The sequence below is a fragment of the Malania oleifera genome, chromosome 5, assembly GCF_029873635.1.
Source record: "Malania oleifera isolate guangnan ecotype guangnan chromosome 5, ASM2987363v1, whole genome shotgun sequence".
NCBI classification, from domain to species: Eukaryota; Viridiplantae; Streptophyta; class Magnoliopsida; order Santalales; family Ximeniaceae; genus Malania; species Malania oleifera.
In genome coordinates, this window is record NC_080421.1 from 26,225,992 (window position 1) to 26,251,040 (window position 25,049).

Below are 25,049 nucleotides of genomic sequence, written 5' to 3' on the forward strand. Positions count from 1 at the left end.
GAACGATGTCTGCAGCATTCGCACAATGCCTTGTATCCATATACTCTAATTTAATCAGCTCAATCCCAAGATAAATACCATTTTAACATTCCTAGGCTTACACACTCCCATTAATCAATTAAATCCTAAAAACAATAGATATAATTCATTCCTTTACCTTAACCTTGGAGTGATGTTTAGGACCCCTAAACAACTAATCTGCTCCAATTAAATTGATGAGGATCGCTGCTAGGCCTTAGAAATTGCGCCTGATCGTCAATCAGGCGAATGGTTTGAGAGAAATTGAGGACAGAAGCAGAGCTTCGCAGCCTTAGGAGAGAGAGAGAGAGAGAGAGAGAGAGAGAGAGAGAGAGATTAAATTTCTACACAAAAATGAGTTGCTACCCTATTTATAGGGTTCTGTCCCAAAGCAAAATCGTCGACGATTTCCTAAAACCGTTGACGATTTGGTTTTTAACCAAACCAATTTTTATTATTTTACCCTTACCTGGTTGCAATAATTCAAAATCGTCAACGATTTTTTGAGCTCATCCAAAACCGTCAACGATTTGATTTGTGTCAAATTAAATTCTCCTTTTTCTAACTTATTTTTATTATTATTATTTTCCGGGTCTCTACAAAAAATATATTAGAAAGTACCCCTCAGGAACTTATCCAATAGTTGAAATGAAACTAATTATTTACTTTTATATATGTTTCATATAATTTTCCATTTTATTTCACTTCATACCCATTCTATTTCAGTGAAGCAAACATGACATTAAAACCTCCCCATGTGCTCTGGCGTTGTGCCCAACTTCTACAAGTAGCTGAAAAGATATTAGATGGTACTCCTAAGCAACTAATCCACTATCTGATATGCAAGAATGAAATGAAATTAATTATTATATTTTTCATATAATTTTTCATTTTATTTCACTTCAAACCCATTCTATTTCAGTGACTCAGAATTTTTCATCTTATTTCACTTCAAACCCATTCTATTTCAGTGAAGCAAACAAGTCATTAAAACACCTCTATGCCCAGCTTCTACAAGTGGCTGGAAAGAGATTGCGGCCACATCAAAGAGTGCTGAGATATCAGCAGCCAATGCTCTGCATCCCACGGTCATAACTTTCCTTTCATCATACAAGTGCGTAAAAATTGAAAACAGAGAATCCGTCGCTCATTTTATCCTACAAAATTCAACAATTCCTTATTTACAGAAAATATTGATAATTTCCATAATTTCACATGAACATTCTGTCGAAAAACGGCCTCTGAAGGGAGCTGGTAAGAACAAAATCTAAGAGGAAGCCTTCCCTTTCTCACTCCAAATCCATTTTGGTGCTCTTCGTGTATTCACCGCATTTTTCAGTTGAATTTCAAAAAAAAATAAAAAATAAGAAGAAACAATTGAGGGTGGCTCTGCATATGCTTGTGTGTTTTAAATAATTTCAGCTGCAATGAAAAGTGAGGAAATTTTAACCTGTCCCAAATTCCCTTACATTGGCAAAAGATTGCAAATATCTGCTGGTGTTTTTAGGACATAATCTATATGCTTCCATGGAACATACTCCTCCTTGTTCAGAGGCTGGCTTTTGAGTGACAAAATTTACTGGGATTTCATCTTAGGAAGGGACAGTGAAGCTTGTGGATAGTCTGTGCCAGCACGTTCATGTAGAGCATGAACAATACACTAGCTCGCTGAAAAAAAACATCGAACATGTCTTTAGAAATAAGCCACAATTGGCAGCAAGAATGATCAATTAGGAGCAAAAATATGAGAGAGAGACAGAGAGAGAGAGAGAGAGGAGAGGAGAGGAGGAGGATGAGGAGACATTTGACTTAACAGCAGACAATGGGTTAATGGAAATTTTTTATTGTTGCAAATTGCAAATGGATTTCTATAGAAGATGAGAGCAATATTAAAGACTACTGATACTTACAATATGACACTCAGCTCAGAGTCCTCAAGATGTTAATCTTCCGAACCTGTAATGTAAACAATGAGAAAACTGTGATCTTGATGCATTTTTTTATCAATTAAAGGAAAATCGAAGGCAATGAAATAAATGAAAATGGAATTCATATAGGGAACATGCTTCTAAAGCCACAGGATCCTGCACTTCAACCGCAGGAACATCGTGTGAGTCATATACCTTAGTGCATCCCTACACCAACCACTCTGCTATGGCCCCTTCCCCAAAAATATCCATATAAAACTTTGGGAAACTACCACTCAAGAATATGACAAAAAAATCAAGATAACCAATAAAAGTTTACAAAGCTCAAACAATAATCCTTGGTAAATTTTACCTATACTGCAGCCAGTTAATGACTCAAAACTTAAAATATGCACACATGCACACAAAAACACACACAATCACTTTAGGAACCATAATTCTGCTTTACATTCTACATGCTATCATGTGAACACTCGTACATGATCACTTTAGGCACCATAATTCTACTATCCATCCTTTACACACTTTTTCTTTATCGGCAAGATTTGAGTTTATTTTTTATTCAATAAAATTTAAAATAAAGTGTCTTTTAATGTTAAAAAAATCTAAAATATCCTAAACATTTATTCCAAAATATTGCTAGTCAATCTTGATTATTGGCATGCTGAAGTTTGGAATATGGCAAGTATGCATAAATTAAATGCGTTGGTTGTGCTATGCAATGTTGTGAGACTCGCGTAGCTAGTATGCATGGCAGCTCCCTTGGGTGGAAGTGCAAAATGGGTAGGTGCTGCAGCGGCTACAATTGCCTAGCAGAAGCAAGAGCTTGTGTCAGTATCGGGAGGTTACGCAACTAGTGGTGTATTTCGACATGGTGTGTTATATAATACCATGGATTAGGAAAGAGTGGCTGATTTTTCACCTTGCTGTTTCAGTAGATGCCTGTGCTGAAATTCTACTTTTCTTTTTTCCTCTAGGGGAAGCTTCTTGTCTCAAAACCCTAATCCTATGACGGGTATTTCCATCACAAGGATGGTTAGCCAAGATGGAATTTTTTTTTTCTTTTTCTGACTGATGAAGAAATACAATGGGGAGGGTAAGGCAACCTCTTAAAGAGAAGGCAGAAGAATAGCCTCACTGAATTGGCATTAATTGTTGATTTGATTCCAGCGCAACTGCATGATGGGCATGTAAAGTCAACATGTTAGCATTGGTGGTGGATGATCCATTTCTGCAAAAGGGCCGATGAAGTGTTAATGCATCTTTTCTGACTTTTCAAATTATAAGTCTTGGATTTACAATCTGTTATTTTGCTTTCCATGTGCTCAAAAGAGAAGAGGTGATTAATTTTTGTCATAATTTTCTACTGTGATTTGCTCACCTCGAATATATATATATATATATATATATATCTTGGTTTTTTGCAACCAAAGAAGGCAAGACATGACATTTTCTGTAAAAGCTGGTTCTGTATGCATATGAATAAATTATAAAAAATTATAGGAAAGTGGAGAAAGAGTTTTCATATGTTTCATTGTGTAGAATATGGTTAAAAAATGCAGCATGGGAAAGTAATGTATAACATAGCAAGTCTCCTAGGAGACATTTGTTAAAGCTTAGGACTTCCATGTTTGAGATCTCAAGTTCAAATCCAAGGGGTGGGAGGGGGTATGGGATGGGAGATGGGTCACCTCTCTTTGTGTAGCCCAGACTTAGTGTCGGCCTCCAATCAAACAAAAAAAAAAAAACATATTACGGTAACTTACGAACTGAGGTTAGTAAATTGATGAAGCCCCAATGAAGATAAGCCTAAGGAATGTGAAACCCCTCCATGGTTCTTTTTAGTGGGAAGAATTGATAAAAATTTACTGAGTAAAATATATACCAAAGTTGAACCATTGGGTTTGGAATTATACAAAATGACTGATCTTTCATGGAATTAATTCATACAATGTGTTTTCCCATCAAATAGATTTTCTTTGCTTTTATTAAATAAAAAATCTAGTAGTAGACAAAAAGAGAAGAAATCACATGGAGGATGGCAACATATGAACAAAATAAACAAATAAATAAAGGCAAAAGAAACAAAACTGCCAAAAATAAAGCATCACAAAAATAATAAAGCAAAGGTCTAATACCCCTGCACATAACTCTAAAAAACTCCTCTAGAAAGCCATCAAAGCAAGGCAAAGAAAGATCATCCAACTCAAGCAAGACGAGCAAGAGTTTTAAAAAGCCTTCCCCTCCTTTGGCCTCCTAAAATACCTGAACTGAAAAAGAAAAACTCTCCAAAGGAGGTTAAGCCCACTTCTTCCAAAATACACTAAAACAATCCATTGTAAATACCCCAAGAATAAGAAGAATGCAAAAATAACTGCAAGAAAGTTTTCCCCCACTCGAAAAACATAGTCCGCAGTATATTTGGCCCTTCCCTCTGAAGAAGAAGCCTGAGGTGTTAAACAAAAGAATCAAAGCTTTTGTCTTCCTCAATCATATTCCTAACAAAATGGAAATTCCACAAAGCCATGGAAGCATTATAGAGAATAGACAGTTGAAAGATGTCAAGAAAAAAAAACCTCTAGAATGTAAAAAGCATCCACAACCCATTGATCCTCCCCAAAACGAATTGTGTCCATTTTCAAGTCTATATCTCACACAAGAAACAAGAGATGAGACATTGTGAGAACAAATTTCTAGGGCCTCACATGACTAACATTTCCTCTCACTCTGGCATCCCACCTACTTTACTGATGCCTATACTTGCCATAAATTACATAATGCATAAAGAGAATTAGATTCTAAAGGGAATCACCTTAATTATTTTTTTTCCACAGGAGAGACATTTTTGGACACCAAACCACCTACACCCAAAGTCCCAAACCCTAACTCTCTTCTAGGCCTGGAAACCACCTCCTAGAACAAGGTGATCCCTTCTTTCCCCCCACCACTCTACCCCAGCCAAGACCATGAAAAAATTGCTCATTAATTTCTCTAACCAAAGAGCCACTGTCACAAGAATCCTAAACAATGGTAAATAATGCAATATTCTAGAAAAGAGATACATTGGAATCAAGTTAATCCAACCCCTTAGTGTGAAGAAGATCCCCTTTAACTGATCTAACCTCTTAGACACAATCTCAAGAACTAGGTCTCAAAAAGAGGTAGCACTATGATTGCCAACTAAAGGAACACAATTAAGGTGCCAACCCAAAACACAACATTTTTTTGCCCCCTAAAGGAACTCAATTAAGAAATTTCCATTAAATCATATCTTGAAATTTCAACTAAATTTGTCAAAATTTTGGAACAAAATTTCCTTGGAGTTGAAATTTGAGACCCAAAACCCTCTAAATTGAGGTTTGTATCAATAAAAAAAATGAAAATGATTACAAGAAAGATAGGAATGATAGCTTAAGAGTTTTGAAATTTTATGCCAAATTGAACTTTACAGCATTTTTGTTTTACTTTTTTTATTGTCTAAATTAGTTGCATTTGCACAATAGCCCATATTTACTATTAAGGGATCTCTGGCCACTTTCCCTGTTCTTAAGCAAAATTTAAATCAAGTTGATATCCTAGGTGATCTTATTTCTAAGGGGGCAGGTGGAAGAATGATGATGTGATAGGAGCTCCTTTTGAGGCTTCAAGAACCTCTATGTATAAATTCCATTCTCATTTGGTCTATTCCTACGATTGATACTTCATGCGAAAGGAAGGAGTTTATCAAGGGAAATGTTGTAGTGATTAGTCCAAGGGGGAAAGGCAGGGATTATAGGGACCTGCAGAAACTCCTTGAGGACCTAGGTTTAAAATTAGTGAGTCCTGCAAGGCAAGAGGTGAGGCTGGGGATTAGTCCTAGAACCTATGAAAGGAAAAAAAGGTTCATAATTTTATTAAAATTTTAGCTTCTTTTATGCATTATGAGGAGCTAAGGGTGTAGGAAAGGGAGGTAACGGAGTTAAATATGAAGATCATTAGTTGGAATATGAGGGGCTTAGGAAACTTTAGGAGGAGGAATCTAATTAGGGAAGTTTTGATGATACTTTCTCCCAATATTGTGCTTATTCAGGAAACTAAGCTTGATAGTGTTGATTTGGTGGAGTGATAGGGTGGGGTTGGGTTGGATTTTTTGGAGTATCTAGGGCTGTAGATGCAAGGAATAGGAGTTTTTGGGGGTATTCTTACTTTGTGGGACACCTATTTGATTTCTGATGTTGATAATCTTGTTGAGTTTTTTCTTTGTAGAGGCTTTCTAGACCTACTTTCAAGACTTCTTTTTGGGATGAGCTATATGTTGTTTTTGGGTTTTCTTCCATTAAGTTGATCATAGGTGGTAATTTCAACATTGTAGGTTCCCCTAAGGGAGTGGAGGTGGGAGGCTACTATGAGCATGCAACATTTTTTATAGGTTTAGTGGGGGTTGCGACTTGCGAGTTGAGAGATCTCCCTTTGGGTAACGCTCTTTATTATTGGCCTGTGGGTGGTGCGAGGGTGAGCTGTTGCTAGTCAGCTTGATAGGTTTTTGTTTTGCAGTGAGTGGGAGGATGAGTTTTTGAATCTTCCAAACATTTTTCATCTAGACCTCTATCTAATCACTTCCCTATTGGTTTCTTGGGGCCCTATTCCTCTTCATTTTGAAAATATGTGGTTGGATCATGATTTTTTTGTAGTAATTGAATAAGAATTCTTGGAATTGGGAGAGGGGGTGGGAAGAGTTCAAGTTTATGAGGAAGCTTAAGCATCTTAAAGAGACCTTGAAAAAGGTAAAATAGGGTGGTGTTTGGTGATATTAGGATTAGGAAGGCTAGCATTTCAGGTGTGTTGGATCACCTATATAAAAAAGAAGATATTAATCTTTCAAGAGCAAGAAGGTTAATTAAGACTTATTGAAGAATGAATAGAAAGATTTGATTTTTAAGTGAGAAATTTAAGGTAGAAAAATGATGATTGTAATTCAATTTTTTTGTAAGTTGGCTAATGGGGAGTGGAGGAACTTGATCAAGGAATTTGATTTAGGTAGAGGTCAAGTTATTTTGGATCCTTGTTTGATTGCTTATCAGATCACTGATTTTCACACAACCTTTACATTGAGGATGATGCTTGTAGACATATGATTGAGGGGTTAGATTGGAATCCCATTTGTGAAGATCAGATGTGAAACTATTTGAGGGAGTGAGGGGTACAGCCTTTGGGATGGATAGGGATAAGGCTCCTAATCTAGATGGGTTTAAAATAGCTTTCTTTCAAGACTTTTGGGATGTGATTGGGTATTTTCTGAAGGTGTTTAATGAATTCTATTGGACTGGGATTTTGAGTAAGAGCATTAACTCCACCTCCATTGCTTTGGAGTCGAAGAAGTGTAGGTCTATCAAGATTGCAGGTTTTAAACCTACTAGTTAGTGTCAAGTGTGTTTAAGATTATTGCTAAAGTGCTAGATAACAGGCTGAGTATTGTGCTCAATAAGACTATTTTTTCTAAGGCTCAAAGTGCTTTTGTGGGGCATAGGCAGATTGTGGATACTATTTTGAATGTTAATGAGGTAGTGAAGGACGCCCAAAGGAAAAAAGAAAAGGGGATTATTTTTAAATCAGATTTTGAAAAATTTTATGATAGAGCCAATTGAAATTTCCTAGCACAAGAAGATATTTGTGAGAAAGCAACTTGGGGAGAGGTGGCAACTGTGGGTAAGGGGTTGCATGTCCAATATTTTCTTCTCTGTTATAGTGAATGGTGAACCAAAATATTGGTTATAGTACCTAAAGGAGCATTAGACAATGGGATCCACTCTCGCTTTTTTTGCTTGTGTTAGTGGTCGATGTTTGAGCAAGATGGTCAATAAGGCAGTGGATAAGGGATTGGTGAAGGTTTGGGTGTGTGGAAAGAGATGGGTGGTTATTTCTCACCTTCAATTTTCCAATGATACTATGTTCATTTTAGGTGATCACAATTCTTCTTGTTGAATATTTTGAGCCCCTTTTATATTTTTTAGCAGGATTCTTTGCTTAAAATTAGTTTAGAGTATTGCTACTATTAATTTGAGAGCTCAGAGAGTTAGGGAGTAAGCCTCGCTTGTGGTTGTGGTATTTTGGATTGGCCCTTGTCTTTTTCCAGGGGTCCCCCCTTTGGTTGTAAATCCTAGGTAAGGGAACTTTTAGGATCCAGAAAAGGAGAGGGTATCCAGCATTCTTATGGTTGGAAAGGTGTGTTATTTTCTCTCAGGGGTCACATTACACTTATTCAGGCTTGCCTTGCTAGTATCCCTTTGTGCTATTTGTCTATTTTTCGGATTCATGTGGGAATTGCTAGTAATCTCAAGAAAATTATGAGAGACTTCCTTTGACTTGGGTCGGCGGGAAGAGGAATCATTTGGTTAGTTGGGATGTCATGTGTAGATATAAAATGGAGGATGTTTTGGGTTTTGGAAATTTGGTGTCTAAAATCTTTGTTTTCTTAGCTGATGGCTTTGTTGTTCACTTAAAAGAATTCATCCCTTTGGCAAAGAGACATTAAATGTAAGTATGGATTGCATGTGAATGGATGTGATCTTAACTTGGGATCTTAACTTGGGATCTAGATGTTCTTTGGAAAGCCTCTGAAGGTATATCTCTCATATTTATTCCCCCTTCATTCCCTATACTAAGTTTTGGGTGAGGGTTCTCATACTCATTTTTGGGAAGATATCTGGGCAAGGAATGTTGCTTTGTCCACTTCTTTTCCTCATCTTAATCGCTTGAGTTTGGGGCATCATGTTTCTATTACTTCGTTTTTATTTATTTATTTTTTGGTTATTTTGGATGATCTTGTGCCTTCTTGGGATTTTCACTTTAGCAAATCTCTTAATGATAAAGAAGCGAATGAGCTTTCTTCTTTGTTGCCAATGTTGAATAATTGTCGACTCTCCTTTGAAGTGGATAGTCATTCTTGGTTTTGGATTCTTGGGGGTTTACTTTTGCAAATTTTTTTTTCAATTTTTTGGTCTGCTTTAATTTTTCTTCTTTGTTCATAAAACAACCTGGATGGCCAAAGTTCCCCCAATATTTAAGGCTTTCATTTGGTTGGTTCTGCTTAATAGAGTCAACATCAATGGCTTGTTGCAGAGTAGGAGACCTATGAAGGCACTTTCTCCAAATGTATGTGTTTTATGCTTTAAGAGATTATAAAGTAAAAACTGTTTCTCAATTGTTTTTACACTGATTTTACTTGGGAAGTGTGGAACAAGCTGTTTGGTTTATTGGGAGAAAGTTGGGTCTACCTAGATATGGTGAAGAACTTATTGGCAATTTCCTTTTCTGGTTTTGGTAGGAAAAAGGATTTTGTAGCATTATGGAGACGCACTTCTTTCACAGTGCTATGGATTTAAGGTTGGGAACATAATACGCATAGTTTTTCTAGGAAGAAACTGAATATTTGTTGTTATGGGAAAAGATTTATTACTCATCTTTGTTATGCTGTGTTGGTTCTAGGTGCTTTAAAGGAGCAAGCTTCTTTAACATCAAACAAGATTGGCTTTTGTGCTTGGTTTTGGTGTTTTTTCCTTTCTTTTTTCTACTTTGCATTATTTCGTTTTGATTAGGTGGGGTTTCTTATTCTCCTTTTTGTATATTCTTGCTTCTTTAATGAAATCTTCTTCTTTTTCTATAAAAAAAATAATTTTATATACGTTAAAGTATAGATTAAAGATGTCTAATAAGGCTATTCGTTTACAATTTTTGCACATGATACACTATATGCTTGTCATTGAGGTGCTTTGTTTACAATATTTTAGGCCCAAATATTGAATTATTATGTCTATTTACAGTTTCTAAACTTTCATAAAAGTTCTTCATTTTATTAGCTAACTTCCATCATGTTTTAAAATTGAAACCAAAATATTCTTTAAGTCTTGAAATTTTAGATGAAAGTATAACTCTAGATCTTGCATATCCCATCACCCTTGGCTACTAATTGAGCATTCAAGCAGTCAACAATTCAATATGGATGACGATCATAACATTAAAACAGTGGTGCCTGCCATCCCAAAAGCTAAAAAGCCATCTCTTGTGCATTGGTCATGAAATCTATTTTCAATCTATAACATGTTTCTAACTGTTGAAATGTGGAAAAGAAAACTGAATATTCCACACACCTATGAAAAAGATTACAGCCCCTTTAAATAGATGATAATTCTCATCTAATTATTAGGGAAATTTACAACCTACTGAAAATAGAATATCCTATTTAAAATGGAAAGCAAATAGGAAATACTAACTACAGAATCAAGTAACATGCTACCCAAATCCCCTAAGATCGTGGAACCAAAAATTGCTAACAAATCAACTAATTTGTTAGCTGTAAATCTCCTAAAGATCAGCCTCTAATAAAGGCTGATAGATATAATAATTCTGCACTCCCCCTCAAGTTGGGCTGTAAATATTGATTAGGCCCAACTTGGAACTCAGATCATCAAAATTCTTTTTTGGCAAAGCCTTGGTAAGGATATCGGCTGTTTGGAGACATGTATGCACATACAACATCTTGATTATTCCTTCCTCTATTTTTTATTTTATGAAATGTTGATCAATCTCCACTTGTTTTGTTCTATCGAGATGCACTGGGTTCGCTGACTAATTGTCACAGAACAACTTCATGGGTTCTTCACTTGAAATCTTTAATTCCTTTAGAAGCCTTCTTAGCCATATTCCTTCACAGATGTCGTATGCCATTGTCCTGAATTCAACTTCTGCATTGCTTCTTGACACAACTAATTGCTTCTTACTTCGCCATGTAACTAGGTTTCCCCACACGTATGTGCAGTACCTAGAATTTGACCTTCGATCATGTATTGATCCTACCCAATCTGCATCACGGAATACTTCAATATCTCTTCTTTGATTCTTCTCAAAAAATAATCCTTTACCTGGTGTTAGCTAGATATCGTAGGATTCTACAAACTGCCTCCATATGTTCTTCAATGGGATTGCTCATGAATTGACTCACCATACTGACAAAGAAGCCAATATCAAGTCAGGTGTGAGACAAATATATAAGTTTTCCAACTAGTCTTTGATATCTGCCTTTATCCACTGGTGCACTATCTTCCTTGGCTCCTAGTTTGGTTGTTGAATCCATAGGAGTATCTGATGGCTTCAATCCGAGCATCCCAGTCTCTTTGACAAGATCTAGAACATATTTCCTTTGGGAGACAAAGATTCCCTTCCTTGACCGTGCCACTTCCATGCCTAGGAAGTATTTGAGATTCCCAAGGCCTTTGATTTCGAATTCTTTAGCTAGAAGACTTTTGAGACTGCTTATTTCCTCCTCATAATCTCCTGTTAGAATGATGTCGTCCACATATATAATGAGGATAGAAATTTTTCCTTCAGGAGAGTATTTAACAAATAGTGTATGATCTAATTGGCAATGAGGAGAGCCATACCTCCTGACTACCTTTGTGAATCTCTAGAACCAGTTTCTTGGGGATTGCTTGAGACCATATAAAGATCTTCTGAGTTTGCAGACTTTGTTGTGTGTAGCTTGTGTCTCGAATCCAGGAGGAATTTCCATGTAGACTTCTTCAGCTAGGTCTCCATTGAGGAAGGCATTCTTGACATCTAGTTGGCGAAGAGGCCAGTCTAAATTTGCTGCCAAAGATAAGAGGACCCGCACTGTATTTAACTTGGCTACAGGGGTAAATGTCTCTTCGTAGTCGATTCCATATGATTGAGTGAATCCTTTTGCTACTAGCCTAGCTTTGAATCGGTTAACACTTCCATCTTCATTGTATTTCACAATGAATATCCATTTGCAACCTACTAGATGTTTTCCAGTTGGTAATTCTGTGATCTCCCATGTTCCATTCTTTTCTAGTGCACTGATTTCTTCCCAGACAGCACACTTCAATTCAGATATACCGAGAGCCTCTTGTATGTTATTAGGAACCTGGGTTTCGTTGAGATTGGCAACAAAAGATCTAAAATTCAATGACAGCCCTGATATGACACAAAAGTGTATATTGGGTGTTTTGTGCATGATCTCGCACCTTTTCTCACAGCAATAGGACAATCACTATCATCATTAGTTAACTCATTATGGGAAGTCTCGGGATTAGAGTTACCTAAAGGATTTTCACTTGATCTAGGGCTCGGATTAGACTCTTGGATTAGCTCAAGGAATGCTTATTGTTCTATCTCCTTTTGGTTCCTCCTCCTCCGTGAATAGGTAATAAACTCATCATTTTTTGTTGGTTGGATAGTGTCCAAATGCTGATGTTTCACGGGAGATTCTAAGAAGGGATGTGAAGGAGAAATGGAATCAGTAGTTGAAGTAGATTCAGAAATTTGTGATAGGTGAGAAGGGCCAGCATCAAAAGAAGGGTGAGATAACTCTTCAATATCCCAAAGCTGGAATTCCTGTGTAATCTCCCCCTGAATTTCAGATTTGGGGTAATATGGTTCTTGCTCAAAAAAAGGTGACATACATGGAGTGATTATATCTTTTAGTAGTTGGTGAATAGCATTTATAACCCTTTTGGTTTGGAGAGTACCCGAGAAAAATGCACTTAAGAGCTCTAGGATCAAGTTTACCCCGGTGTTGACTATGAACATGAACAAAAGTTGAGCACCCGAATACTTTGAAGGAAATAGTGGAGATGAGTGGAGTATTGGGAAAGGACTGAAGTAGAGTTTGACTGGGAGTTTGGAATTTAAGAACGTGAGAGGGCATCCTGTTTATTAGGTAGGCTGCAGTGAGAATGGCTTCACCCCAAAAGTGTTTCGGGACATGTGTAGAGAACATGAGGGAGCGGGCAACATCTAGTAGATGCCGGCTTTTTCTTTCGGCAATTCCATTTTGCTGAGGAGTTTCGACACAGGAACTTTGGTGTATTATACCTTGACTCAAGAGATAATCATCAAAAATGGATTTGAAATATTCTTTGGCATTATCAGTTTTCACAATCTATATTTTTGCTTGCAATCGTGTTTGGATCATGGTGTTAAAATTTTTGAAAATCTAACCTGCCTCTAACTTCTCATTCATGAGAATTATCCAAGTAAGTCTAGTGTGATCATCTATAAAAGATGTAAACCAGTGAGATCCAGTAATATTCTCGATCCTAGATGGCCCCCACACATCACTATGAATCATTGAAAAAGGGTAGGGATGCTTTGTAGGGTTGGTTGGGCTAAGAGTTGCGAACATGTTTTGAAATTTGACACATCTCACACTGAAAATCATTTGGATTTTTATTTTGAATAATGAAGGAAAGAGTTTCTTGAGATACAAGAAATTTGGGTGTCCTATCCTATAGTGCCACAACATAATTGCACTATCATTATTACAACGAATGACAGAAGAATAACTTTGACTTCTAGACACTAAACAATTGGATTTGTGAGTTGTTCCTTGAGGAGGATCATTAACCTCGAGAAGATAGCGCCCCGAACACATCTTAGCACTGCCAATCGTCTTCCTCGAATCCAAGACCTAAAATTCACACAAATTTGGGAAAAAATTAGAAACACAATTGAGATCCCGAGTGAGTTTACTAATAGACAATATATTGCAATCCAAATTTGACACTAATAGAACTGAGTTAAGTGTTAAGTTCTCTGAAATTTTAACAGAACCTGTACCAGCCACCTTTGAGAGTGAACCATCTGCAATCCTGACTATTAAATTTTCATAATAAGGACTATAAGTAGAAAAAAATTTCTATCTCTGGTCATATGGTCCGATGCTCTTGAGTCTATAATCCATGGACCTAGCTTCTCCTTTTTAACATTAAGAGCACTTAAAAAATTACCTTTGTGTGCCAAAGAACCAGTACCAACCAATATTTGACCGAAATTTCGAGCTTTCGGCAAATTTCGTTTGAAATTTCGAAAATTTCGACTGTTCTTTTGAAATTTTTTGGAAATCATGTGGAAAAAAAAAAAAAAAAATTGGAGGGAGGAATTTCAGCGCTATTCTAAGTATTCTCGGATTTTTTTTTGCTTTTCCCATGTGATTGTGCACGTTGTGCAACCCGTGAGCTTATATAGTGAAAAACAAAAATCTCACAGAGATACTCTGCAGATCCATTATTCAACCCAATAATTCCACCGACCACTACACAATTTATTTGTATAAATTAACATGCATTCGGATACATACCTCAAGCTCAAACTCTCAAAGCCTTGATCCTTCTTCTTCTTCCATCTTCAAACTTCAAAAAAAAACCCTAGATTCCAAATTTTCTGCTGCCTCCTGCCTCCCCTTTGAAGTTCGAACTCTGAAAAGCCCTAGCCTTCGAATCCCCTCTTGCTTTGACCCTTTGAGCCTCTGCGTCTAGCCTTCGGCTTCAGCCTCCACCTCCATCATTATCGCACACAATCCCAGGCAGCCGCAAGAACTCCAGCTTGCAATCTTCCTTTTTGCTGAGGCTCTCGCAGAGCTACGAGCAAGAAACCGAGAGAAGAGAGACGAGAGACGAGGGACGAGACTCTAGAGCCACTATCGCCCCTCCCTCCAAGAGTAGCAGCAGCTCCACGAAATAAAAGGGCTAGCAGGGCGGCAAACTAAAGGCTGGTTTATATTTTAAATAACATGTTTTAACTTTTAAGTTTTTTAATTTACTCAAAATCTCCCTTGCCCCCAATATATTTACAGCAATGCCCTCCTCTCCCATTTACTATTTACCCCTTAATTAGTTAATGTTATTAACTTACTACTTACTACTTTGCTAGTATACTAAATAATAAGTTAGTATAGTAAATAATTAGTTAATAACTAGTAAATTTAATAACTAAATAAAATTAGAATAATTTACTATTATTATCTTATTATAGTATAAATTAATAAATTATTTCATTTATTTAAATATATTCATTTTAAAAATTTATTACTTAATAATTTTTAAAAAATTATCGTTAATTTTGTAATTTTAATTTAATAATTTAATATTTCTCTTAGTTATTAATTTATCTTTATCTAACATCTAAATATTTTTATTTTAAAATTGTAGAGTAACATCCAAATAATTTTTTTTTTTTACAAATTTAGAGTAATTTAACACCTAATCAGTATGGATTAGTAATTAAATAAATTAAAGTACTTATTATCTTAATATAGTTTAAATTATTTCATTTATTTGACTAATTTAATTTCCATAATTTATTGTTAATTTTGTACATTATCATTAAATTTTGTAAATTCAATTTAATATTTTAATGTTTGTCTTATTTATTCATATTATATTGATAATAAAACATCTCAAATAATTTTATTTTAAAATTGTTGACTAATTTAACACCTAATTTTTGATTCATTGTTACCTTATAGGAAAGTAAAATTATCTACAAAAATGTCTGAAGGAAGAAAACAAGATCCAGCATGGGAACATGGATACCCGATGCCCAATGTAAAGAATGGATTTATTTGCAAATACTACGGACTACAAATGAAGAGTGGTGGTGCAACAAGATTAAAAATGCACCTAGCAAATTACAACCCGCAGCATAATATAAAATTCTGCAACAAAGTACCTCCAGAAGTTAAGCAGGAAATGAGAATTGTTTTAGAAAGGAAAACAACAGCTAAGGCCAAAAAAATAGAAAGAATGGATCAAATAAAAAATGAATTGCGTGGGAACTTGATGCAATCACAACAAATTGATGAAGTTGATGATGTTGACGGTATTGCATACCCGCCTAACATTTCTTTCTATGAAAGGTATGCATATCGTCAAGCATTCAATGCTTCAAAACAGACGGAATGGGAAAGAGACCAATCTCGTAGGTTTGCAGGTAGCCAACAAGAAGGCAGTTCAAGGGCTGGTAGTAGTGCAGGGCAACCTCCGATGAGGCGATCTCAAAGTGTGAGAGAGCCAGAAATAAAGCCATATATTTCAAAGTCTTCTCAATATTACAAGTCAGATGCAGCAAAACAAAGAAACTTGAAAAATTTATTCAGAGGTAAGATAAAAGAAGAAATGAATAGGTTGATTTCAAAGTTTTTTATATATGATAATGTTCCACCTAAGAAGGCAAAATCACCTCATTTTAAAAACATGGTATGGGGTTGCCAATCAGCTGGAACGGGAGTCGATCCACCGACACCCTATGAAATCAGAACAAAATACCTTGATTTAGAGGTAAAAGAAATGGAAGGCCATGTAGAAGAAGTGAAGAAAAAGTGGGCCATGTATGGCTACACTGTAATGTGTGATCGATGGATAGGCCCTTCAAAATTATCCATCATAAATTTCATGGTTTACTCAAAAGGAAGCACAATTTTTCTAAAGTCAGTAGATGCTTCTGACAAAATAAAAGACCATGAATACATATATTTCCTATTAAAACATGTTATGCAAGAAGTAGGAAAGTAACATGTTGTCCAAGTGGTGACCGATAATGGTAGTGCCTACAAGAAAGCGGGTCTAAAATTAATGAAAAAATTCAACTTGTATTGGACTCCTTGCACTGCTCATTGTATTGATCTCATTTTTGAAGAGATCGGAAAAAGAGAGGCAATAAGCATAGTGATCTTGCAAGGGAGACAGATCACTAATTTTATACATAATCATGGATGGTTGCTTGCTAAAATGAGGGAGCACTGTCAAAGGGATATTGTGCGTCCAGGGGCCACATGATTTGCTACAAACTACATTGCACTTGATAGCCTACAAAAAAAAAAAGAGTAGGATTAAAATCTCTATTCACATCTGATGAATGGGCTGAGCATGCTCTTAGTCAGACAAAAATGGGTAGAGAAATTGAAAGTACAGTTCTTAACCATCAATTTTGGGATAGAGTGTCAAAAGTTTGTAACATTTATGAGCCTATATATCAAGTATTGCGTATAGTTGATGAAGTGTGGCCAACATTAGGAGTTGTGTTTGAAGCAATAAGGGTGATGAAAGAGGCCATTGAAATAGGTGCAAGAAGTGCAAGATGGGTTCTCAAAGTCAACAATGACCGATGGGAAAGAACCCTTGAACATCCTCTTCATGCAGCAGGTATAAAATATTTATAAATTTCAAGAAATTCATATATCAAAATACTTGTTACATATTTATATTTTACTTTATTTGATTGGCAGCTTATTTCTTAAATCCAAAATGTCAATACAAAGAAGGCATTGGGGAAGATCCTTATTTTCTTGATGCGGTTCACAAAGTTTTTAACACCCTTGAGCCACATTCCTCAGGCCTGGATCAAATTGGAAATGAGGTATATTTTTAAAATAAAATTTAAATAAAATAAGTCTTAATCCATGTTTAATTATTCAATAAAAATATTTTTTTTAGATTATTATATTTAGAGATGCTAAAAGAAGCTTTGGAGAAGCAGCTGCTAAAGCAGCTAGGGCAACCATGGCACCTAGTAAGTATTTTTATATAAATGTACAATACAAAGTTACAAACTTCAAGTACGATCTACTATGTAGTAAATACTAACTTGTGTTCTTAAAACATCTTGCACAGCTGATCGGTGGATGATGTATGGATCAAGTGCTCCAATCCTAAGAAAGCTAGCATTGCGCATTTTGTCACAAACCACATCTTCATCAGCTTGTGAACGGAATTGGAGCACATTTGCACTCATTCACACAAAGCAAAGAAATAGACTAGTCTACAGCAGACTTCAGCAGCTTGTTTTTTGTTATTACAACATGAAGCTTCGAATAAGAGATATGGAGGCCAAAATGGACAAAGTGGCTGAACAAGATCCCCTGGACCTTATTGACATATCAGTTGAATTGGGTGATGAGGATGAGTATCCACTTTTTCAATGGATTAGGCCATCCCATCTTGATGAACGAGACGGAAGTCCCCATCCACAAATGGCCAAGCATGCACAAGATGATTTTGGCATTGATGTTAATCAGGTAATGGTAGAAGAAGTAATATCTAATAGTGATGATTCTCAAATGAATCTTGGATCTAGATATGGAACTTCATCCACTATGCCCTCTAGTGGTGATGATGATAATGACGACAATGATGTTGGTGGTGACGGATCTAACCCCGGCGGTAGCAGTGGGCAAGGTGGTGATGGTGGGGACTATGGAGGAAAAGAAGGATGGCAAGATTATAGACCAGAAGTGGAATATACACGTCCTTCCCAACTAGAAGATGAGGGTCCACAAAGAGAAACACGTCCAGTTGATAGCCAGTACAGTCGTAGATAAGGAAAAGGGAAGATGCATCAAATAGAAGAGGATACCTTTTCCCTTAGTATGGAATCTATGAGTATAGGAACAGAGCACGACTCTAATAGTTATGGTGCTTATGAATCTACACAAAACAGCTCCTCACAATCTACATATGGCCAACCGTTTTCACATGCAAATGAGCAGGCACAACAATATGGAAATTGGCAACCACATGTCTATGGGTATGGATAAACAGGTCAAGAATATGGGTATGAGTATGACCAGTATGCAAATGCAAAACAATCCTATGGACATACACAACAAGTAGAACCTGCAAGAAGAAATCCTACCACACAAAGATCTTCTGGCCGAGTAGAAATTGCCATGAACCAGATGACTATGGAGGAGTATGAACAACACATGTACACCTATACTCAATATTTTGGAAATTATATGACATGGAGTGATTATTGTAAACAATATATGTCATCTCGAAATCCTAATGATAGGGATAGGAGAGATGACTTTGAGCCACCAAGAAAGTCCATGTGGTATTAGATCATTAAATGTATAATTTTTATTGAAAATGTAGTTGTTTAAATGATAATTTGTTGCCTTAAATCTTAAAGGAATAGCTTCAAAACTTTATAATCACTTGAATGTTCTTCAGTTCATAGTTTGTTTCACGATATGCAGTTTAATATCCTACACACTAGAAACTTGTCATATATGCATTTTTTTAATGTATTTTGATACCATATTAAGCATAATCATCTATTCTAATATTTCCTAAAGTTTTATTGTAAATTTCCATCATTTACTATAAATTTCCGTAATTTCTTTAAATCAAAATCGAAATCGAAATTTCTGTAAATTGAGACCATCGAAATCGAAATTTAAGTCCTTGGTACTAACCACAGTAGTAGGGGCTGCTGAAGATTGGCTGAACATTTTCTGCAATAATTCTAGTTGCTCCTTGCTTGGTTGGGCTGCAACTCCTGAGAGATAATCATCCTTTTCCTTTCCGCATATAAACAGCATCACGGAATGAGACCATTGGAGATAGTTATTCCCATTAAGTTTGTGTCCTGTAATGGGCATAAGGCTGCTATCTGAACTGCTGCGGGTTCAGAGGATGCTCTGATACCATGTTGAAATGTGGAAAATAAAACTGAATATTCCACACACCTATGAAAAAGATTACATCCCCTTTAAATAGATGATAATTCTCATCTAATTACTAGGGATATTTACAATCTACTGAAAATAAAATATCCTATTTAAAATGGAAAGCAGTAAAATAGGAAAGACTATCTGCAAAATCGGATAACATGCTACCCAAATCCCCTAGGATTGTGGAACCAAAAATAGCTAGCAAATCAACTGATTTGTTAGCTGTAAATCTCCTAAAGATCAACCTCCAATAAAGGCTGACAGATATCTAATAATTCTACACTAACTGAAGAAAAGGCATCATGACAATTTAAAAATATAAAAAGTAAACACAGATTTGCAGATGCAAATGCATTTAACCAATTGCATTTCTTGATTTCTTGGTGCTCAATGACCAAGCAAACCCAAAAGTATCATACCAAGGGCCCATGATATCACTGTAGACTCCTAGAGGCAGCAAGAAGATCATGACTGGTGCAGGGGTGGGAAGCAAAAATTGCTACTGGTGCCTGAGTACAGTGTTCTGGCAGCCATCTGTACTATATATATAAGTACAAATGTGTTCACGGGCAAAACATTGTTTTGATTAAATATCCTCACTTTTTAACTTGATTGCGAAAAAAAAAAAGGCTTCGAGTACATGGTTGTATTTAACAAAAAAAACCCTTATTTTTAAAATTTTTATATACAAAATTCCATTAATCCAATCATATGCTGCCAAAATTTAATGTGAGGGTACATTACATAATTTCTATCAATAAGCTCAAGTATTGATGCTTTAGTTTATAAATTTTTTACTTATCTAAATATAATTTTTAATATGACTAAACAAGAAATATTAGAACTTCTAATGTGAAACATATTCTCGATTTGTTTAAAAAACATATAAATTATGCTAGAAGTTATCTTAATATGATTTTATTTCACAATATTTAGAAATACATTTATTCAAATAATTGAATGGTATATAAAAATTAAATAATGTTCATATTTTTATTCAATGGTCTTTACTTGGAATAACATGTATAATGGATTCAGTAGCTTCAAAGAAAACTAGTTGAACACAAAGAGTTTGAACTTTGAAGATGGAACAAGAATAATGAGTTTGGGAGGAGATAAAATCTATTCAGAAGGGCAACTTTTTTGGAGTTGGGTCTACAATCGGATGGCAAAGGTTACTCAATATTCATCCCTGGAGGTCAGGAAGGGAAAGGTCAGTGGAGGTTTTGCAAGATCTGTGATGCAAATAGGTGTAGGAATAAAAGAAATTTTCAAAAATAAAACTGAGATTTAAGAAATAGTACTCTCTCAACCTTCTTTAACTCAAATAGCAGCTGAATCCTGAAAATAATTTAAAGAATGCGGCTGTGAATTTCAGTTCAGCAAATAGGCCAATTTCTAGGCACAACATCCACTTTATTATCAGATCGGTGCCCAATACAAGATGATACTCCGCAGAGAATTAAGAAAACAATCAAGAAATATCAAGCTCAAGGCCAAATCAAACACTGTAGACTAACTAGAAGTAGAAGTAGTAGGAGTTCCAGTCGAAGGGCAAATTCTACATTTAGGAAAGATCCGATACCAAGTGACAGCGAGCTAGTTGTTGGTGCTACAGTCAGTCTGCGGTCAGCATACTTAAGTAACAGGTGCAAACGCCTCAAATCCACACTAGATTTGAACAACTAAAGGTTTTTAGCACTGTTTCAGACCAAAAATCAGACAGTAATGACAGCTTCTGCTAGCCTCTCACGCCTTTAGAAGCAATGGAGGGATTGGTAAGCACTGCAGGTTCAAATCCTCAAAACCCAAGCGCCTAAATTCTCACAACCCTAGCTGGTCTGTAGCTACTATGCTGTGCAGAGAAATCTTCTAAAAGACAAACCAAAAACATCCTGGGAAAAGTGGCTGAACACTCCCACTCATACCAACCCCAAGGTTCCAAGAGAAGCCAACTCCCATTAGCCCCACTAAAAATAACTCCCATCACAAAAATACCCCTGAATATTACAAAATGACCCCCAAAAGATAATTTAAAGCCAAAAAATCAGAAATTACAGAAATGCCCCTGGCACCCATTAATTACAACATGTGATATACACAGAAATAACATGAAGATTGCAAGACCTGCATCAAATTGCAAGCGATTGTAGGTTTGGAGAAGACAAGTAAAGGTGTGGCTCAACTTTCAGGGACTCATGATCGCTGGAGCTAGAAGGAGGCTCTATCCGGTTGTCCAGAGGCAGCAAAGATGGATGGTGATGAAGGAATAGCGTAGGTTCCCAAATGGTGAGCGCAAGAGCAGCAGCAGCAGGTGGTCCAGGCGTTCTCAGGGAAACTAGGGTTTGGAAAGGAAAGGGGATGATAGTGAGTGCTGCAGAGAGTGGAATGGGCTTCAAATGAGATGGGCCAGGGATTATTAACATCACAATACATATGGCCCAATCATCAGGAAATAAGCCAGGGCTTTAAAGGGAGATCTGGCTCATTTGCAACTCATTGAGCTCTTAAGTGAGCTTTTTAAGGTTCATGAACAACTAGGGTTTGAATCAGATTCTTCTGATTTATTGGGCGAGTTCTCCTTTAAGCTTCCATCTCTGCAGGAGGTCTGAGAGGGAGGTTCTGGTTGGGAGCAGACTGAGTCTGTACCTGGCTCTAGCTTTCAAAATTTGTTGGGTAAGATGAGTTTGTGATCAGCTAATTCAGAGGGAAAGGAAGTCTGCTCGGATGGTGATAAAAGCAAGGTGAATAAGGGGCAATGGGAATTGGCAAATTTGCAGTATTTATTATGTTTTCAAGATGGTCAGCAGTTCTATTTGGGTTGTCTTTATGTTTTGTTTTTAGTTTTCTTCATTGAGGAATTTGTGTCCTCTTTTGCTTGTATTATGTGTCTCTGCTAATATATCCTCCTTTTTTTTAATCTAAAGAACTCTGAAAAAACTGAATACAAAAGCCCCCAGAAGAGGGCATTGTACTAATTAAGTTGCAGAAAACCCTACAATTCTGCCCCTGGCCTTTGTGCATTAGGGCCTCATGCATTTCAATCTTTACAGCCAGAAGGTTCAACTACTTTGGCCACACATTGGAGCACAAAGAATCTCCAGTTTCAAGGCTCATCATGGTCATTGTCTGGCTCATCAAATGTGATAATATCTGAGGTGAGATGGCCCACTGTTATGGGCCCATGTCCTTGTATTTGAGAAGAGTTTGAAAACCTCACCATCCCCTTCACTAAGATAGCTGTCAAAAAAAGATAATATTTTTTAAATTATTTCTCAATAGGCTAAAAGACCATAATATGGGATCCCATCTGGACAATATTATTCTAAGAAGTAAAGCTACTTATACTTCCTGAATTTTTCCAATCCCTTCATGGCCTCTTCTATTCAGTGTAACATATAGTCATTTCACTGATATGAAATCAATTTCATTTTTTTTTCCACTTTCCAACATACTTCTTGTTCAGCATAGTCTGCCCAATGGCATTTTTGGGGCTAAGAAGATTTTGCTGTGCTCTGCTATACTGATTTGTGCCAACAATATTAGAGTTTGAACTTCGAAGTTTATATTCTACTAAAAGTTGCAAGTCACATCTCTAAGGATACCTTTACGAGGTCGCAGGAAATTGCTACCGCAACTTTCTATACATTTCAAAACTGATCTAGCAAAGACAGATATTGTGCTCCTCGCTTCATCTACCCTCTTGTCCAAGGAAGGTCTGTGCTTGAAGTCAAAGAACCTTCCACTGGCTTCTCCAGATATGCACGATGCAATGTCATTCCAACCACCTTGGGCAGAATTTCTCACTGGAAGAAGGCGATTGGATCTAGCAAACTCCAGTGCATTGCTTCTTGTTGCCATTAAAGCTGGAGAAAATTTACAGATCAATTTTGAACACTCAAAACTAAAATTCTAAACATTTATGCAGCATACATTGACATCAAGAGGGTGTGAATGAATAAATGCAAGCCTCTGGGAACATCAAGATATGTCAAAAGATCCAGTATAATGAATTAATAAAACAATTGAATAACCAAAACAATAGAAAAACTTTACCAATTACCATTGTAAGGAACTTCAATGAGGCAATTTGCAGGAAGACCAATGCCGAAACCAGCCAGCGTGATGCCAACACTAAATCCAAAACCACATCCAGCTCCAACATAACCAATCACCTCAGGGCCAAATCCAGGTCCCCATCCAACACCACAACCAAAGCCTATTCCCATTCCCCAAAAGGCACCAGATGTTGGATGCACTGGATTCCATCTTTCATATCTCCTGAACAACCCTTTAATGATCATTGCAATCTGCAATAAGAAATGTAGAAACTGTAAAGTTATCATAATCTAGATAAAGACTTAAAATGGGCCCAACCAATGCAGTAAGGAGTTTATTTTATTATAGTGTTTAAAAAGCTCCATGCTTCTTAAATTTTCTAATACTGTACTTGAACTATATATCAAGGAGCATCTATGCATCCAGTGAATGAGGCATTAGTAAAGATGAAGCAACTTTTAGCCACCTTCATTTCTACAAAAGAAAAGCATGACATTTGTGACTCCTAAATTCCACACTTCCCACCAACATTTCTCTTCAATGAAAGAAAGATTCAAAAGTTTTGCAAAGCACATCATTTTCATGGTAAGAATTTAAAAGGCAAACCAAGTCGAGTGAAACTTCAAAGGATAAATAACAAAGCAAAGATGAGATTCTGCAGAATTGTGCGACTGTATGGCACTAGGTGACGAGCAATGATCAACTGCCTGTTAGTTAATAAAGACGAACAGTTCTCCGAAAACAGGCAATGGTCAACAGCCTGTGAGTAGTTAACAGAGACAAAACAGTTTTCAGAAAAATTTGCTCCAAAGAACTTAAGAGGTAAATTTGGAGAGAGAGAGAGAGATCGGTAAGTGGATTGACACCATTAAGCAACAACCCAAGATAATGAATGAGCAAGCACGATGAACCTAGAATGTTGGCATCGTTAAGCCATAACCCTAGGCATATCCTGGGCAACTAGCATGCCCATTTCGGCTGCACAGGACTATGTTGCAGAAGTTTTAGTATCCACCTCTGATGACTTGGTCATTTGTCAAGAAGCATTTCAGTTGTTTGAAGCAGCAGTAGAGGCTCCATGCTTAACCCTGAGCTAGTGTCTAAAACTTCCTGGCCAGTCCCATTCAATTGGTCCTACCTTTTTCATTTTGCTTTTCATCCCCTTTTGGAATTAATAATTGTAGAGAATGAGAATGAATCAATTGTATATTCAATTGTGTATTCTTTACATACTCAGGTCCCTATTTAACATGTACAAAGAGAATAAAAAATGGAAAAACAGAAGAGGACACAATTTGCAATTGAGATGTGTAGTTTAGCTTCGGTGGGGGGTCTCAATTTATAGCCTCTAGCTTGTGGCAAGATCTCATAGTAGGTGGAGGTGGCTCACCCACCATGGTAGGTGGCCGTCATTCACCAACCGTGGCTGTTGTTCACACTGTAGGGATTTCTACACTCCCCCTCAAGTTGGATCATAGATGTTGATCATATCCAACTTGCCAATGAAATCCTCAAAGAGTTGCCGAGGTAGTCCCTTGGTGAATGTGTCTACAATCTGCTCCTTAGTAGGGATATATGTCATGCAAATAGTTCCTTCTTCCACCTTTTCTTTAATGAAGTGTCTGTCAACTTCCACATGTTTGGTTCTGTCATGCTAAACAGGGTTGAGAGAAATACTGATAGCTGCCTTATTATCACAATACAGCTTGATAGGTAACTCTAACTCAGCATGTAGTTCTTCCAATAGCCTTCACAGC

At 36.6% G+C, this 25,049-nt stretch overlaps 1 protein-coding gene across 3 annotated transcripts in view; it reads right to left on the minus strand.

Moving 5' to 3' along the window:
* Positions 1–1,143: 1,143 nt before the first annotated feature.
* LOC131155004 (cadmium-induced protein AS8) overlaps positions 1,144–25,049 on the minus strand; it is a 51,335-nt gene continuing 27,429 nt past the window's right edge. Inside the window, exons 2-5 of one of the 3 annotated variants that reach the window (XM_058107882.1) lie at positions 23,297–23,543; positions 22,839–23,099; positions 1,929–1,974; positions 1,144–1,686 (exon numbers count right to left, since the gene is read on the minus strand). In XM_058107882.1, coding sequence (XP_057963865.1) covers positions 1,961–1,974; positions 22,839–23,099; positions 23,297–23,543 — 522 coding nt within the window. In that variant the 3' untranslated portion in view covers positions 1,144–1,686; positions 1,929–1,960. Of the gene's footprint in view, positions 1,687–1,928; positions 1,975–13,360; positions 13,411–22,480; positions 23,100–23,296; positions 23,544–25,049 lie in introns of those variants that run through there. The other 2 variants (XM_058107880.1, XM_058107881.1) reach the window with 2 other exon arrangements.